Source organism: Pseudonaja textilis, chromosome 9, assembly GCF_049901715.1.
Source record: "Pseudonaja textilis isolate UNSWEBS1 chromosome 9, rPseTex1.2, whole genome shotgun sequence".
NCBI lineage: Eukaryota > Metazoa > Chordata > Lepidosauria > Squamata > Elapidae > Pseudonaja > Pseudonaja textilis.
The window spans coordinates 7,434,671-7,450,755 of NC_141998.1; the positions used below are offsets into that span (position 1 = coordinate 7,434,671).

The following is a 16,085-nucleotide window of genomic DNA, read 5'->3' on the forward strand; positions in this document are numbered from 1 at the left end:
AAGTTTAAGACTTGTGGACTTCAACTCCCAGAATTCTCCAGCCAGCTATGGGAGTTGGGAGTTGAAGTCCACAAGTCTTAAACTTGCCAAGTTTGGAGAGCTTTGCTTTAGACTATCAGGGAAGGCTCAGTTTAGACCAGGGGTCTTCAAACTTGACAGCTTTAAGACTTGTGGACTTCAACTCCCAGAATTCCTCCCCCAGTCATGTTAGCTCAGGAATTCTGGGAGTTGAAGTCCACAAGACTTAAACTTGCCAAATTTGGAGAGTCTTGGTTTAGAGGATGGGAATTGTAGTTCAAAGTATCTAAACTGGAGCAGAGCGGTGGAGAAAAGGGTGAAACACACACACACACCAAACCAGTGTTTTTCAACTTCAGCACCCTGAAGAAATATGGACTTCAATTCCCACAATCCCCGATGCTGGCTGGGGGAATTCTGGGAATGGAAGTCCACATATCTTCAAGGGGCTGCAGTTGCGAAATGCGGTTCAACAACACTTTTATTTCCAAGGCCAACAAGAATACAGGCAGTCCTCAACTTATGACTACAACTGAACCCATCATTTCTGTGGCTTGAGACATTTGTTAAGGGCGTTTTGCCCCATTTTACTGCCTTTCTTGTCATCGTGGTTATCGCTGCAGTTGTTAAGTTAGTCACTTAGTTGTTAAGTGAATCTGGCTTTCCCACATGGACTTTGCTTGAAAAGAAAGTCACAAAAGACCCCAGAACACTGCAAACAATCATTAAATAGGAATCAGTTGCCAAGCATCTGAATTGTGATCACATGACCATGTGGATGCTGCAATGGTCATAAGTGGGGAAAACTTTTTTCAGTACCATTGTCATTTTGAACGGTTACTAAACGAACAGTTGTAAGTCAAAGACTACTAATATTGGTCCAATGGCATCATTCCTGTGGAAGGGAAGGATCAACAGGCTTGGAACGGGGCGGAGGAGAAATACCCCCAAATGGCAGAAGCCCCAGAAATGTTGGGGAAAGACAGATAACAGATAATCAGAGTTGGAAGGGACCTTGTAGGTCATCTAGTCCAACCCCTGCCCAAGCAGGAGACCCTACACCATTTCTGACGGATGGAGTCTAATCTCTTATTGAAAGTCTCAAGTGGTGTCGCTCCCACAACTTCGGAGGGCAACTTCTGTTCCATGGGTTGATTGTTCTCACTGTCAGAAAGTTTCTCCTTATTTCCAAGTTGAATCTCTCCTTGTTCAGTTTCCATCCATTATTCCTTGTCTGGCCTTCAGGTGCTTTAGAAAATAGCTTGACCCCCTCCTCTCTGGGGCAGCCCCTCATATATTGGAAGATGCAATCCTGTCTCCCCTGGTTCTTCTGTTCATTACTCTAGCCATTTCCAAATGGTGAGAGCAATTAACCAATGGAACAGCTTGCCTTCAGAAGTTATGGGTGCTCCTGTAGGTCATCTAGTCAACCCCCACCCAAGCAGGAGACCTTACACCATTTATGACAGATGGGAGTCCAATATCTTTCGAAAGCTTCCAGTAATGGCGCTCCCACAACTTTCGAAGGCAACTTCTGTTCTATGGGTTGATTGTTCTCACGGTCAGAAAGTTTCTCCTTATTCTCAGGTTGAATCTCTCCTTGATCAGTTTCCATCCATTGTTCCTTGTCTGACCTTCGGGTTCTTTGGAAAATAGACTGACCCCTTGGCGTGAGAAGAGAACCCCCAAAAGGCACTGTGAAGCACACGCACAAACACACACACAATTCAGCGCCGGCAGCTCCGTAGCACCCGCCTCGGGTGAACATCCGGCGCTGGTGCGGACCCACGAAGGCGGCATCCTGGGCGGCCAAGTCCTTTCCCATCCCGGGCAGGGGAAGAGAGCGAGAGGCCGTCGGAGCAGGTGATCCCGCCCGAACAGAGGCGGAGAGCGCCCGCCCTTTGCTCGTCTCGCTGCCCTCGGTGGAAGGCGGGCCCGTTGGAGTTCCCAAAGCTGCCCGGGCGGCGGCGGCAGCGGCGGCTGGAGAATTAACTTGGGCAGAGAGAAAAGCGGGAAGGCGCAGCGGCGGCGGAGCAGCCAGCGAGCCAGGAACCGGGTTTACACCCCCACCCCACCCCCAACTATGGCAGGCGAGCTGGAGGCCACCGAGACCGGCGGAGGCTGAAGCGCGGAGCCCGGGCTCGGCCAGCAACAGCAGGCGGAGGAGGAGGAGGAGGCGAGGCTCTCCCCACCCCTCCAGTCCAGCCCCGGCATGGCTCGCTGGATCCCCACCAAGCGGGAGAAATATGGCGTGGGTGAGTACCCGGGGGCCACTCTGAGCTTGCCCCCCGCCCCCTGTTTCCCACGTGCAGAGATGCGTGTCGCCGTCCCGTCCCTCTGCCTGGAACTTTCCCATGTAGTCCACAGATTGTCTGCGGGGCGGATCTCCCTCCCTCCCTCTCTCTCTCTCTCTCTCCCTCCTTTTCTTCCTCCCATCAGCTCGCCTCTTTCTGTTCCTTTTCTGTCCTCCTTCCTGCTTGGCCTGAAGAAGGTTTCTCTCTCTCTCCCGCTCTGATATTCGGCCGCCGGAAGGATTCCGGTTTCGGCTGCGAATCCCAGTCGGTTCGCAGCCGGGGAATGGGAAACGAGACCCCACCCTCAGCTGCCTTTTTTTCGGCGGAAGAAAAACGCCTTTTCTTCACCCCCACCTTCCTTTCTGCAGCCTCTTTTTTGTTTTTTTCAACTTTGCCAAAGCGTCTTCCAGCCTGGCAGGGCTCACTGTTCCCATCATCCCCAGCCATCAGGTAGAGAGAGATGGGATTTGGAGGGAGAGTTGGAATCAACTGTCCATCCACCCACCCGTTGGCTGGTTAGTTATCCTTTAAGGTTCTTCTTGCATAGCTCAGACGGGGGTGGGGTGGGGGAATAGATTGTTTTTGTCCATAGAGAAGAGTATTTGTAGCTCGGGGGTTAACATTAGGAGTGCTCGAGGTTCTTCTCCGAGCTTGGTTGTTTTCCTGCACATTACCCAAACTAGCCAACATCATCAGCCTTTGAAGCTCAGTATAAGAGAGTCATATGCAGCCCCACCGTTTCTGTGGTCTGGTTTGCTGTGCGTGTAGTTTGCTTTTGCAAATAATTGTTTTATACATTGCAACGTAGACTGATGATGTTACCTGGTTGGGTAATGAAACATCTCCAAGCAAACAAGCCCAGAGAGCACAAGGACCCCCCCCCATTGTTTTGTTTTCCTTCTTGCCCCCACCCCCACCCCCACCCCATTGGGATTTTTTTTTAGTGGCAGGGGCTGCAAAGAAAGAAAAGGGGTGTGTGTGTGTGTTGGAATATTGTTTACGGTGGCTTAATTAACCTCCCCTGCAGAGGTGGCACAGCCTGATGGGAAGCACAGAAAGGCTGTCAGCCTCGGCCATAAATTGTGACATCCGATTAATTAATAGGGAGTGCAGAGGTGGGCTGGTTGGGGGCGTGTGTGTGTGTTTGATGTGAAAGGTTGTGTACTCAAACAGTGGACCCTTGGCCTTCATGCTAGGCCATCTTGCCACCCCAACCAATCCATCAGAATTTAAATCGCGCTCTGCACAATCCTTCTCCATAAGACAGCTTAGCAGAATAACAAGAGATGGAAGGGACTTTGGAGGTCTTCTAGTCCAGCCCTCTGCTCAAGCAGGAAACCCTATATGCCATTTCAGACAAAGGGGTGGCTCAGTCTCTTCTTCAAGACCTCTGGTGTTGGAGCACCCATGATTTCTGAAGGCAAGCTGTTCCACTGATTCATTGCTGTAACTGTCAGCTAAATTCTCCTTAGAAGAATGTTCTCCTTTTTCTACCCATCCCCCATGGAGAGTTTTGTGTGCAGTTCCTGGATCTAGCCTGATGAGCTGTAGTTATCTTGTGTTTTCTCAGAACTCAGGGTCACTTTTAGCCCAGACAAGACCTGGACATTCCTTCTCCTTCTATTTTTCTTTCACCATCACGTTTACTTTATTATATCTAGCTTTTTCTTCTGAGAGCCGGTGGCTTGGAAATCAAGGTGGGTAGCGACTCGAGGCAGTTAGGCCAAAATGAAGAAGACGTGTGTCACCTTCTGGTTCTTTCCTCAAATGAAGGATCCTGGGGCTTAGGAGCAGTTTCCAAGCCAGTAGCAGCTACTCGTGGATGACTGAGATATTTGCAATATCAGCAGCTCTTTGATTCACACGTTGTGTAATAATTCCACTGGAAATCATAAATAGGCCTGAAGCTGAATATTTCCCCCACCGAATATTTCTCTTTCAAGTTTTAAGGGCCGAACAAGGAAGCCTGAATTCAGGTTCATAATAAGTCAGCACTTGCTAGCTGAGGCTGGGCATTTACTGTTCTCCAACCTGATCGGTCTTAAAGGGTTGCAGTGAAAATCAAAGCAGGGTTGGAGTAGCTTTTTTTTTTTTGGCTATGGTTCTTAAGTGAATCACTGCAAATCCAACTCCTCTCATTGACTTTGCTTGTGGGAAGTCTGCTAAGATTGCAAATGGCCAGCTATAAGCATCGTAAATATATGCTGGTTGCCAAGCACCCAAATATCGATCCTGTGACTCTGGGAATGCTGCAACAGTTATAAGTGTGAAGACTGGTTGTAAAGTGTCTCTCTCCCCCAAGCACCATCGTTACTTCAAACAGTTTTGAAACAAATAGTTGTAAATTGAAGATTACCTTGAGGGGACTGGAGGCTAAAACACATGGTTGCTGGAATTGGGTGTGTTTAGTTTAATGAAAAGAAAAGCCCTTCATTTCATTAGGGGGTGACCTGATAGCAGTCTTCCAATATCTCAGGGGCTGCCCCAAAGAAGAGGGAGTCAAGCTATTCTCCAGAGCCCCTGAGGGCAGGACAAGAAGCAACGGATGGAAACTAAATCCAGGAGAGAAGCAACTTAGAACTAAGGAGGAATTTACTGACAGTGCAATTAATCAGTGGAACAACTTTGCACAGAAGTTGTGCAAAGCTTTTAAGAAGAGATTGGACAACCATTTGTTTGAAATATAGGGTTTCCTAACTGAGTGTGAGGTTGGATTAGAATAGCTCCAAGATCCCTTCCAAAGCCTGTTATTCTGTTACCTGTATTTTACTCTCTTTTTCCAGCATAAAGTCAATAATACTTAACATTCTCTTCATAAAATTTTCAGCCTTATTGATATTATTTCTAGCACTGGAACTATCCTTTGATTTCTATGGACCTTAGGAAAAAACATACCTTTTAGCCTGTATAGATTTTTTTGGATGTCTTCACTTAGTACAGGGGTGTCCCATCTTGGCAAATTTCAGATTTGTGGACTTCAACTCCCAGAATTCCCCAGGCAGCATGGATGGATGGATGGATGGGTGGGTGGGTGGATGGATGGGGAATTCTGGGAGTTGAAGTCTACAAGACTTCCCTGAGTTAGTATATCTTTTCTTTCCTAATACTCACCAATAATTTAGTAACTGGACTCTTGGATTCAAAAAGTTATAGATAAATGTACATTCTATCACTGTTACCTTGATCTTAAAGTTTTAGAATGGAAATTTTCTGGAAATCTGTATTTTGATTCTTTGTCTCAGAATATATTAGAGTTACATAGAAGATTTGGGTCTTTGGATGAATTGTCGAGATTTTTACTGTTGAACTTTATTGGATGATGTCGAGTTTTTATTGTTTCCCATGTTAAATTATCTTTGCTGCCATTGGCAGATTTATACTTACAATTTCTACTGATATCCCCAGTTGGGGCAATTCTCATATCCAGTTTCAGAAATATTGAAGTGATTCTAATTCTTAGAGAAGCTGCATTTATTTAGTCTCTGGTGAGTTCTTTAGGAAATTCCCCATTAGAATTGTTGTTTCCAGCAAAACTTTTGCACTTCTGCAATTCTTGGATCTTCCCACAGCTACTACTTCCATTTCCTCCTTGTGTGTGAGCTGGTGCTGCCTTAGCTGCAAAGGAGCAATATAGCATATACTGCACCGTTTGTGCAGCCAAGGCAGAAGAAAGGTTGAGTTGTAATTGGGAATTGGAGAAAAGGATATCATTCTAGAATTCTGAGACATCCCATGAGTGACCAGATCAAAAGTAGTTTTGGGTCATAACATGAATTCAGTTGGGTAACTTATTACCACACAATATCTGGTGACATGAATGGATTGATTAGATTCTGTAGGAACAAAACAAGTCACTGGTTACTTCTGATGCTAGTTTAATGGAACTATCATCAGAGAAGTCTACTTGAAGACATTTTGCTTCTCATTCAAGAAGCTTCTTCAATTCAGAACTGAACTTGAAAAGGCACCTGAGGCTCTGCCAAGTGACCTCTTGCGTGCCGACAGAAGTGGCTGTGCGTGCCACTTCTGGCACGCATGCCATAGATTTGCCATCACAAGTATAGAGTAAATCTACAACTTCTATGCGTTATCCCACTTGTTAAGAAAATGCATAGAAAATCAATAAAAAATGTATAGAACGCCTTTCATCCGCTAAGGACATTCAAGATTTGCTATTTTGTGGTGAGTGAAACACATCTGGAAATCAAAGGTGCTTGGACACAGCTTTAGAATGTTACATGTGTGTTTTTCTTTAAGCCCAAACAAGCAGAAGGCAGCTAACCCATCAGCAGAAGGTAGCTAACCCATCAAGATCAATTAAAGAAGTACAAAGCTGTAGCAATAATAGCCTTAAAAGGTCCTCAGGCAAATACTCTGGTGATCTCAGTTAAGATCAAGCATGTTGACTGGGTGATGGTAGATCCATTTTATGTCTTAATCTGGATGATTTAGTTTTGACAGCTGTGTGTGACTGTGGTCTACAGCAGAGGTCTGCAAATTTGGCAACTTTAAGACTTGTGGACTTCAACTCCCAGAATTCCTCCTCAGGTCATGTTAGCTCAGGAATCCTGGGAGTTGAAGTCCACAAGTCTTAAACTTGCCAAGTTTGGGGACCCCTGGTCTACAGTGTAGCACAGGGGTGTCAAACTCAAGGCCTGCGGGCCAGATCCAGCCTGCGGGGTGCTTAGATCTGGCCCGTGGGGCCACTCTGGAAATAGTGAAGGACCAGCCCGCGATGCCTCCCAGGCTCCATTTTCACTGACAAAGGGCTGCAGGAGGATTCCCTCCAGGCCAGAGGTGATATTCAGCAGGTTCTGACCAGTTCTGGAGAACCGATAGCGGAAGTTTTGAGTAGTTCAGAGAATCAGTGAATACTGACTGGAGATTTTACAGTATCTTTCCCCTGCCACGCCCACCAAGCCACGCCCACAGAACTGGTAGTAAAAAAAATTAAATCCCACCACAGGAACCCCTGACATGAGTGGCATGGAGCTGGTCACGCCCACCCCAGCCACACATAGACACTCCGCCACCGCCCAAGGTCAAAACACAACCCTGATGTGGCCCTGAATGCAATCAAGTTTGACACCCCTGGTGTAGCAGGTTGTGCATACCCAGCCAATTCAGTAAAGCACGTTGAAGCAAACCATGGCTCCATAAACACTTTGAATTGTATGGGGGAAATAAAGAAGCAATAACTAATGAACAATGCAGATTTACGGCCAATGCTTGCAGGGATACAGGTAGTCCTGGTTTTACAGCCGTTCATTCAGCGACCCTTCAAAGTTACAGCAACCCTGGAAAAAAATGAGTTGTGACTGTTTTTCACACTTACAATTGTTGCAGCATTCCCATAGTCATGGGATTAAAAATCAGAGGCTTGGCAATTGACTTATCTTTATGATTGTTTGCAGGGTCCAAGTGTCTCTGACAAGCAAAGTCAGTGGGGAAGCCAGATTCACTTAACAACTGGGTTACTAACTTAACCATCACTTAACCATCATTCGCTTAACAATGGTGGCAAGAAAGGTCGTAAAATGGGGTAAAACTCACTTAAATGTCTCACTTAGCAACATAAATTTTGGGCTCAATGATGGTTGTAAGTCGAAAGCTACCTATACTTGCCCCCTAATTTGACAAATCAGGATAATAATAATAATAATAGCACAAAACATAAAAACATATTGACAATAATCCCCCAAACGTCTATCAAAGTCTGTATTGGTTTACCTTTCTGATTTTACAAAAGATGTCTGATTAGGTGGCTGAACTACAGTCCAGATAGCTCTTCTGAAGTTCCTTCCCCCTATTAGTCTTGCCTCAGAAATACTATCAAAATTAGATTTGTACCTGTTAGGTTTAGAAATATGAATTATTTCTCCCCAGTTGTGAAACTTGGGACCAATTGAATCATAGGGTTTGAGTCAGGATCATGCTTACAGCAAATCATGCATTGAAATCAGTGTGGCAAATTAGTCATGACTCACTGAAGTTCCATTGATTTTCGGTGAATACTAAATCTGAACCTAACATATAGGAACTCTGAAAAAAGAGGAACTCTTTACATATTTAGCATCACCTCAAATTAATGTAAGAACACAAACCAGAGTATATATTTTGAGAAACAGTACAACTGAAGTATCTAGTGATTGACTGATTGTAACCCCTTTTAAACTTTGTCTGATACAGATTAACAGAGATGGAAGGGATCTTGTAGGTCATCTAGTCTAACCCCCCTCAAGGATCAAAAGAGGAGACATAAGCAATGGGCTTGGCACTAATCCATAGGTAACCAGCCATCTGTTGAGAAGATTCCCAAGGCCATTCGTGATTGTCCACTGAAACTGGGAAGACTTTCTCATAATTGTTTCTCTCAACATGAAATAACAGATAACAGATGATCAGAGTTGGAAGGGACTTTGTAGGCCATCTAGTCTAACCCCCTGCCCAAGCAGGAGACCCTACACCATTTGTGACAGATAGGAGTCCAGTCTTTTCGTGAAAGCTTCCAGTGATGAAGCTCCCACAACTTCTGAAGGCAGCTTCTGTTCCATTGGTTGATTGTTCTCACTGTCAGAGAAATTTCTTCTTAGTTCCAGGTTGAATCTCTCCTTGATCAGTTTCCATTCATTATTCCTTGTCTGGCCTTCAGGTGCTTTGAAAAACAGGTTGACCCCTCCTCTTTGTGGCAGCCCCTCAAATATTGGAAGACCTCCATCCTGTCTCCCCTGGTCCTTCTCTTCACTAGACTAGCCATGCCTAGTTCCTGCAACCGTTCGTTGTATGTTTTAGCCTCCAGTCCCCTAATCATCCTGGTTGCTCTTCTCTGTACTTTTTCTAGAGTTTCAATGTTTTCTTTATAGTGTGCTGACCAAAATTGGATGCAGTATTCTATAAAATTGCATCTCAATACATGTACAGGGAGTCTTCAACTTATGAACAAAATGTCCAGCGGTATGCAATGGGGTCATTAAGCAAGTGATGTTTAATTTTTTTGACCTTTATTGCCAGAGTTATTAAACAAATCCAGTGTCCCCCAGTGACTTAGCTTGCAAGAAGCTGCCTGGGAAGATCTCAAATGGCAATCGTGTGACCTCAGAACACTGAAGCCATTGTGAACGCATGCTGATTGCCAAGCACCCAAATTTTTATCGTTGTTGCAATGGTTTTTGTCACAACCGTTTTTTTCAGCACTCTTGTAACTTCAAATGGTTGTTAAACAAAAGGTCTTAACATGAGGACCAGCTGTATATAAAACTGCAATCTGTGAGATCTCTCTCTCTCTCCCTCTCAAAACTATAATCTCTTAATTATAAGAATGACAAAAATAGAAAATATGAAATAGCAGATGTTCTGTTAACTGCAGCTTAAACTTACAGTAGGCTGCGTTCATGCTACACAATTGTTTGTTTGTTTGTTTGGCATAGTGTTGTTGTTCAAACAAATAAACCATATCCTGGATTAATGGAATTAATAGAATACAAGATGTGAACTCAAAGGCAGAGTTCCCGCAAGATGCTAAACTACAATGTCATTTAAGCCTTGCTAGTATGTGTACAATAACTGTAGAGATTTTTCAGTATGTTTCAGTTATGTTGGAAGTCTGTTATTTCTCAGTGCCTATTCTCCATCATTTTAAGTTGGGTGACTGATAGGGAATTTTGAATGGAAATTCAGTGTCCCTTGTACAAATGGAAGTACATAAGTACTTGCTCACATAACACACAGGAGGAAAGTTTAAAAGATTACATGCTGTCCTTTAAATTTGTGAGCAGACAGGAAGAGTAATCTGAGCCGCTTTTTGTGCAGTCCTTGAATTCTTCTAGTTTTGATGATAAACCAAAAAAAAGACGAGAAGTTTGTTAAGCTTCCCGTTACCATTTAATCTACTTCCCCCAGTGGGGGAAACAAATAGAAAACCCCCTTTTTTTCTACCATGGTGACACGACACAAGACCTTGGTTGACATTTTTTAGGGCAACGTCTACTGTTATATAAAAACTGCCAACTTCTGTTGTTGAGAAATATGAACTAGCGAATGAAGGCAAAATATACATGTCCCAGGATAATATTGCAGAGTCCAATTTGGCTCGGTCACCAGGACTAGAGGTTTTGTCTTCCAAGCTTCATGCTGAAGCCCATCTTCAGGAAACGTCTGGAGCCCATCTTCAGAAGTTCCCTGAAGTTAGGCTCCACTGCAAGTCCAAAAGCTTGGAAGACAAAACCTCTGGTCCCAGTGATTGACCCAGATTAGACCCTGCAATATTGTTGTGGTCCACCAGCAGCCTGCGGAGATGGCAGCAGAGTTGGACAGTGAGGAGGAACATGGGCTAGTCCGGGAGTCTGGGGAGGACTCGGACGAGGGTCCTGTGTCTGATACAGAGATGGGGCCAGGGACATCTGGGAGTTATGTGCTGACTCCGGAGCTTCCAAAAATCTGACAGCAGCGAGGCAGAGGAACAAGGGGAGTCTGTTCCCAGTGCGTGCATGCGTAGAGCTGCCAGAAAACAAGAATAGTTAAGGCAAAAGGGACAACTCGGGTGTAAGGCTTGGAGGTGATTGGCCCTCCCATAAGACATAAGGGAGGAGCACGGGGACAGGAACCTTTTGCAGGAAGCAACTTTGTTCGTTCTGGTCGGTTTCAAACCTGAAGCTCTGTGTCAAGTTTGTGCTCCGTTTGGCCTTGTATAACTAATTGGAAATTTAGTCACTGGCAACATTTCAAGGAAGATAAAGGTATGTGCTTATCAGACTTATCCCAAAGGACTTAGGTGAATGACTAAAATTCACAGCCATTGAAATAAAGAAAAAAGGGTTTGGGGACTAATGTGTGTTTGTTAGTGTCTCAATAAGCCTTGATCAGAACAAATATGAATTCGTACCATCATCTTTTAACAACCCCATAATCCCTTGTGGGATGGAGTCTGGGCAACTGAGTGACTAGATGCCCTTCCTGTTGCCAATGTGGAGTTTTGTTGCAATATGAACTAGTATCCAGGTGTTTGGTTTTTGTTTGGCTTGATCAATCTTTAAGTGAATAGTTCAGATCTAGTAGTCAAATGTTGATGTCCAGCTTTTACTTCAAAATGACCTAGGTTGATATGAATGAACAGCATAGTTTCTCACATTCCCTGAGCTTATGTTGATTCAGTAAATTGAGTTACCTCGTTATCAGTTCTAAATGTATTTGCAGTATATACATGAAGATAGCTTGCCACCTTATCTAAATGGAAACAAAAACCATATTTAATCTGCACACCTTAAAGTTAGTTTCTGTCTTCCAATGAGTCATTGATGAGCTGGCTTTCCTGTATGGCTTTTCAGTTTTAATTAATATCGTTGGTAGAGTAAGATGCTCTTGGCATGGTGTCATTAGAGCCTTGGGCAGGAGGTCAGATTAGAAGACCTCCAAGGTCCTTCCACCCCTATGATTTCATGAATGCATGAGTGATCTTGGAAAATATTCCAGCTAAATTGGTTGTTTCTTTGGAGGAATAATGGCAGGAGAAAAAGGGAAAAGTCACATTGTGACTAAACTGTACATTATGGTCATCCTTGACTGATGACCACGATTGACCCAAAATTTCTGTTGCTAAGTGAGAAACTTGTTAAGTAAGTTTTGCCCCATTGTATGACTTTTCTTGCCGCATTTGTTAAATGAATCACTGCAGTTGTTAAATTAGTAACACCATCATTAAGCAAATCTGGATTCCCCATTGTCTTTGCTGGGCAAAAGGTCACAAGCGGTGATCATATGACCACAGAACCATCATAAATATGAACCAGTTGTCAAGCATTCGAGTGTACATCATGTGACCCTGGGGAGGCTGCAAAGGTCATAAGTAGGAAATAAGATCATAAGTCACTTTTTCTAGCGCCATTGTAATTTTGAACGGCCACTAAATGAACTGTTGTAAGTCAAGGACTACTTGTATTATAAAACCATCTATTAGTTATAGAAAGAAATCAAGACCTGCTGTATACATTGAATGAGTTTTAAAAAGTGGAATTCTGGGGCACTGCTTCATTTCTCCCAGGACATTGTGATCAGGCCCTTCTGGGCTTAGTTCAGCAGCTTCTGGATATATATCTTCCCAAACTGATTCATGGAACTCCAATAGGGTCCCAACATTTTACAAATGGCTTGTAATGAAGCTTTTTATAGTATTTCACAGTAATGTCACCTCTGATTTTCCCCATCTTTGTAATTTGCTTATTCTGTTTACTTAAAAAAATGTTTTCTGGATGGAGATGGATCCATTGAAGTAACTTTGTCACTAGATTCTGTCAGAAAGAAACAAAAGAAAAGAATTTAATTGGAAGCTTGCCTATAACTCTATAATCTACAATAGACTCTTAAATAAGTCTAAGTGCTATTGCTATTAATGACTTCCAGGAAGGTGCAGCCTTATTATTTCAGAATTTCAAGGGTGGGAATTATATTGAGATGTCTCTGGACAGCAAACTTTCTGTATATTTTTTACTCTTCAACTACAGCAAGAGTAAAAAAAAATATATAAAAAACTCTTGACTTGGAAAAAAAATGTGATTTTGGTCCATGAAAAACAGCTCCTTATCTTAAAAGTATGTTTTAGCTTGATGGCTCTTAAACTGGAGGTAATTTCCTTTAAGAGCATAATTTGTGCATATTCTGGGGGTAATGGAGCAATTTATAATTGCTAGTTTATAAGCTGAGGATCCCATTTGGAACTGCCACAGCTGAGACGCTTGTGTGAAACAACAACCTCTTATTTTTAGAGCAAGGACGAAAAAGCAAATGCTGTCAATGTATTCAAGAAGTTATGCTGTGACATGTTAAATGATGCAATTTGCAATGGCTCTAAATTTATGAGGTAGAACAAAGCCGTTGCCTTGGGGTAAAAGGCGGGAGCTGGCCACACATGACAGGAAGACAGATCCTTAAGTTGTGTTTGAGCTTTCATGGGTTCCCCAAACCACACGTTGTCTTCAGCTGCATTGGTGGTTGTTAAGTGATTGTCTTAAAAGTAGGGTTTTTTGTGTGCATGGAGTAGCAGATGATGGACTCTTGTTCTTTGACATGTAAACAGAAAGTCTACTATTACACTAAAGAATAACAGAATAAAGTTGGAAGTGACCTTGGTGGTTTTCTATGGTAGTCTGGTTCAGACAAATGGCTGTCCAATCTCGTCTTTAAAATCTCCAGTGATGGAGCACCTACAACTTCTGAAAGCAAGCTGTTCTGCTGAGTGATTGATCTAACTGTCAGAAAATTTCTCCTTATTTCCAATTTCCATCGTAGCTTCTTGTTCTTCGGTGCTCTGCAGAATAGGTTGACCCCCTCTTCTTTGTGGCAGCCCCTGAGATATTGGAACACTGCTATCATATCACCCCTAGTCCTCCTCCTTTTCTTTTGGAACCTCCTACTGTAGCTCTTTCTGTTGATTGGAGTGGGGGGACTAACCTCCCTCTCCCCTCGCCGCATATCCACAACCACAAATCTGACCTTGATGGTATCACTTAAAACCAAGGCATGAAGTAGAAAAGAATGTAGCCTATGTAATCAGCTTGGGAGTCTTCTTATCTTAAATCAGTGAGTACTTGCTTGGTAAGAGTGGATGGAAAGAGAGTGAAGATACCCTTATGTAAGGCAAATAGCAGAGTACAGCTACAACTAAATTGGAACCCTGGCTGTATGGTATAATTATCTGGGAGGTTCCCACTATAGAAGCAGATTCAACCATAGATTTGCTCTCTACCTTGTTTTCATGGCCTGCAGCAAACTTTTTTCTTCTCTTCCAAACATTCAATAGTCTACCTAGGACAGCTTTTCCGTCTACCTCTTTTATTTAATTCGTTTATTTAGATTTTTAATCTGCCCTTTATTGTTTGTTATAAATAATACCAGTAGCATTTAGACTTATACACTACTCTACGAGAGGGACGCGGTGGCTCAGTGGCTAAGATGCTGAACTTGTTGATCAGAAAGGTCAGTAGTTTGGTGGTTTGAATCCCTAGCGCCGCATAACGGAGTGAGCTCCCATTACTTGTCCCAGCTTCTGCCAACCTAGCAGTTTGAAAGCATGTAAGAATTGCAAGTAGAAAAATAAGGATCACTTTGATGGGAAGGTAACAGCATTCTGTGTGCCTTTGGCATGTAGTCATGCCACCCACATGACCACGAAGACGTCTTCAGACAGCGCTGGATTATTGGCTTTGTAACGGAGATGAGCACAGCCCCCTAGAGCTGGAAATGACAAGCACATATGTGCGAGGGGAACCTTTATCTTTACCACTCTAGAGTGCTTTATAGCACTCTCTGAGCAGTTTACAATATCAGCATATTGCTTCCAACAATCTGGGTCCTCATTTTACTGATCTTGGAAGGATGGAAGGCTGACTTGAGGCAGTGAACATACCTCATGCTCCTTCCTTTTCCCCACAACAACATCCCTGCGAGATGAGTTGGGCTGAGAGAAAGTGACTGGCCCAAAGGCCCCCAGTTGGTTTTCATGCCTAAAATGGGACTAGAACTCACAAGAGTCCTGGTTTCCAGCCTGGCACCTTAACTATTAGACCAAACTGGCTGTTTAACAGGCACTTTATTTTTTTAAAAAAAATGGCATAGCAATTCAGAGTTGATCCCAAGTCCAACCCACGGTGGTTTCTAAAGTTCCTTTCACCTTATTCCTTAGAAGTGGGAAGGTTTTGGTTGCCATGTGAAGTAAAAGGTGCCAAAAGACAGTTTGCCAAGGTAAACACTCTTCATCTAGCTTCATTCTTCATTCTATCTCACTCTCTTTTGAATCTCTCAGTCTTATTTAGATGTTGAATTGAAGAAATTAATGATAGGGCATGGTTGCCTTCCCTCTGGCAGGCAGTTAAATTGTGGTTCCACAGGGTGTTTTGTTATCTCCCAAACTGCTTAACATCTAATGGGCAGTGTTGAATGATTTCATCCAGAGATTTGACTTCTTGTTGTTGTTGTTAACTTATTGATGTCATCCAATACCACTTTTAATTTTTTTTAAATGAATCCCTGTGGAGTAATGCATATTCTGAATCAGTGTCTGGGTGGGGCAATCAACTAGATCAATAAACACCTGGATTTACCTTGGAGAAGATCCCATTGGGATGATCCTTCTCTGCCAAGTTAAGCTACCCAGGGCTTTTGCGATGGCACATATGCTTCATTTGATTGTTTGGCTTTCGGTGCTTAATTTTTAAAGCCTCTTGCTTATGAAACAGCACCACATTATCTGCAGAGAGGGGAACTCCAGGGTTTGCAGAATTGTCCCTCTCTCTCTCTCTCTTTTTTTTTAACAAACTCTTGAAGAGGGGAACTAAAATAGTCACGTGATAATTAAGCACAACTAACGGTGCTTATTATTATAATGTGAGTAATGTGTAAATAGTAAGAAATCTGTTGCACATTTGAACAATTTCATTTTGCTGCAGATCGTTTTGTTAGAAGGACATTAATTTCCCTGTCCTTCTGATTTCTCTCTCTTTTTTTAGCTCAGCAAGTTTTTGGGAAAAGAGTAACCTGGAGGGAAGCAGTGGGGTTGTCTGAAACCTAGATGTTGAACAACAAAATTATCTTGATTTAGAGATCTGGAAGTTGAAATCCAGTAGTCTCCAGAGTATTCAATTAGGGATAACTGGGTTACATACAGATGACTCCAACGCAGCTGGATTTCTGGGTCAAGGGAATTAAACAGCCTGCTGCCTTCCTACCTAGACAAAACAAAGCTTTTTCAGTATTTCTCAACCTTGGCAATTTTAAGATTCATGG

General features: G+C 43.2%; 1 protein-coding gene across 3 annotated transcripts in view; it reads left to right on the forward strand.

Moving 5' to 3' along the window:
- Nucleotides 1-1,930: 1,930 nt before the first annotated feature.
- The window catches only part of DOCK5 (dedicator of cytokinesis 5), a 124,339-nt gene continuing 110,184 nt past the window's right edge, over nt 1,931-16,085 (forward strand). For all 3 annotated transcript variants that reach the window (XM_026714901.2, XM_087938874.1, XM_087938875.1), the window contains exon 1: nt 1,931-2,273. In XM_026714901.2, the coding sequence (XP_026570686.2) occupies nt 2,231-2,273 (43 nt within the window). In that variant the 5' untranslated portion in view covers nt 1,931-2,230. The remainder of the gene's footprint in view (nt 2,274-16,085) is intronic.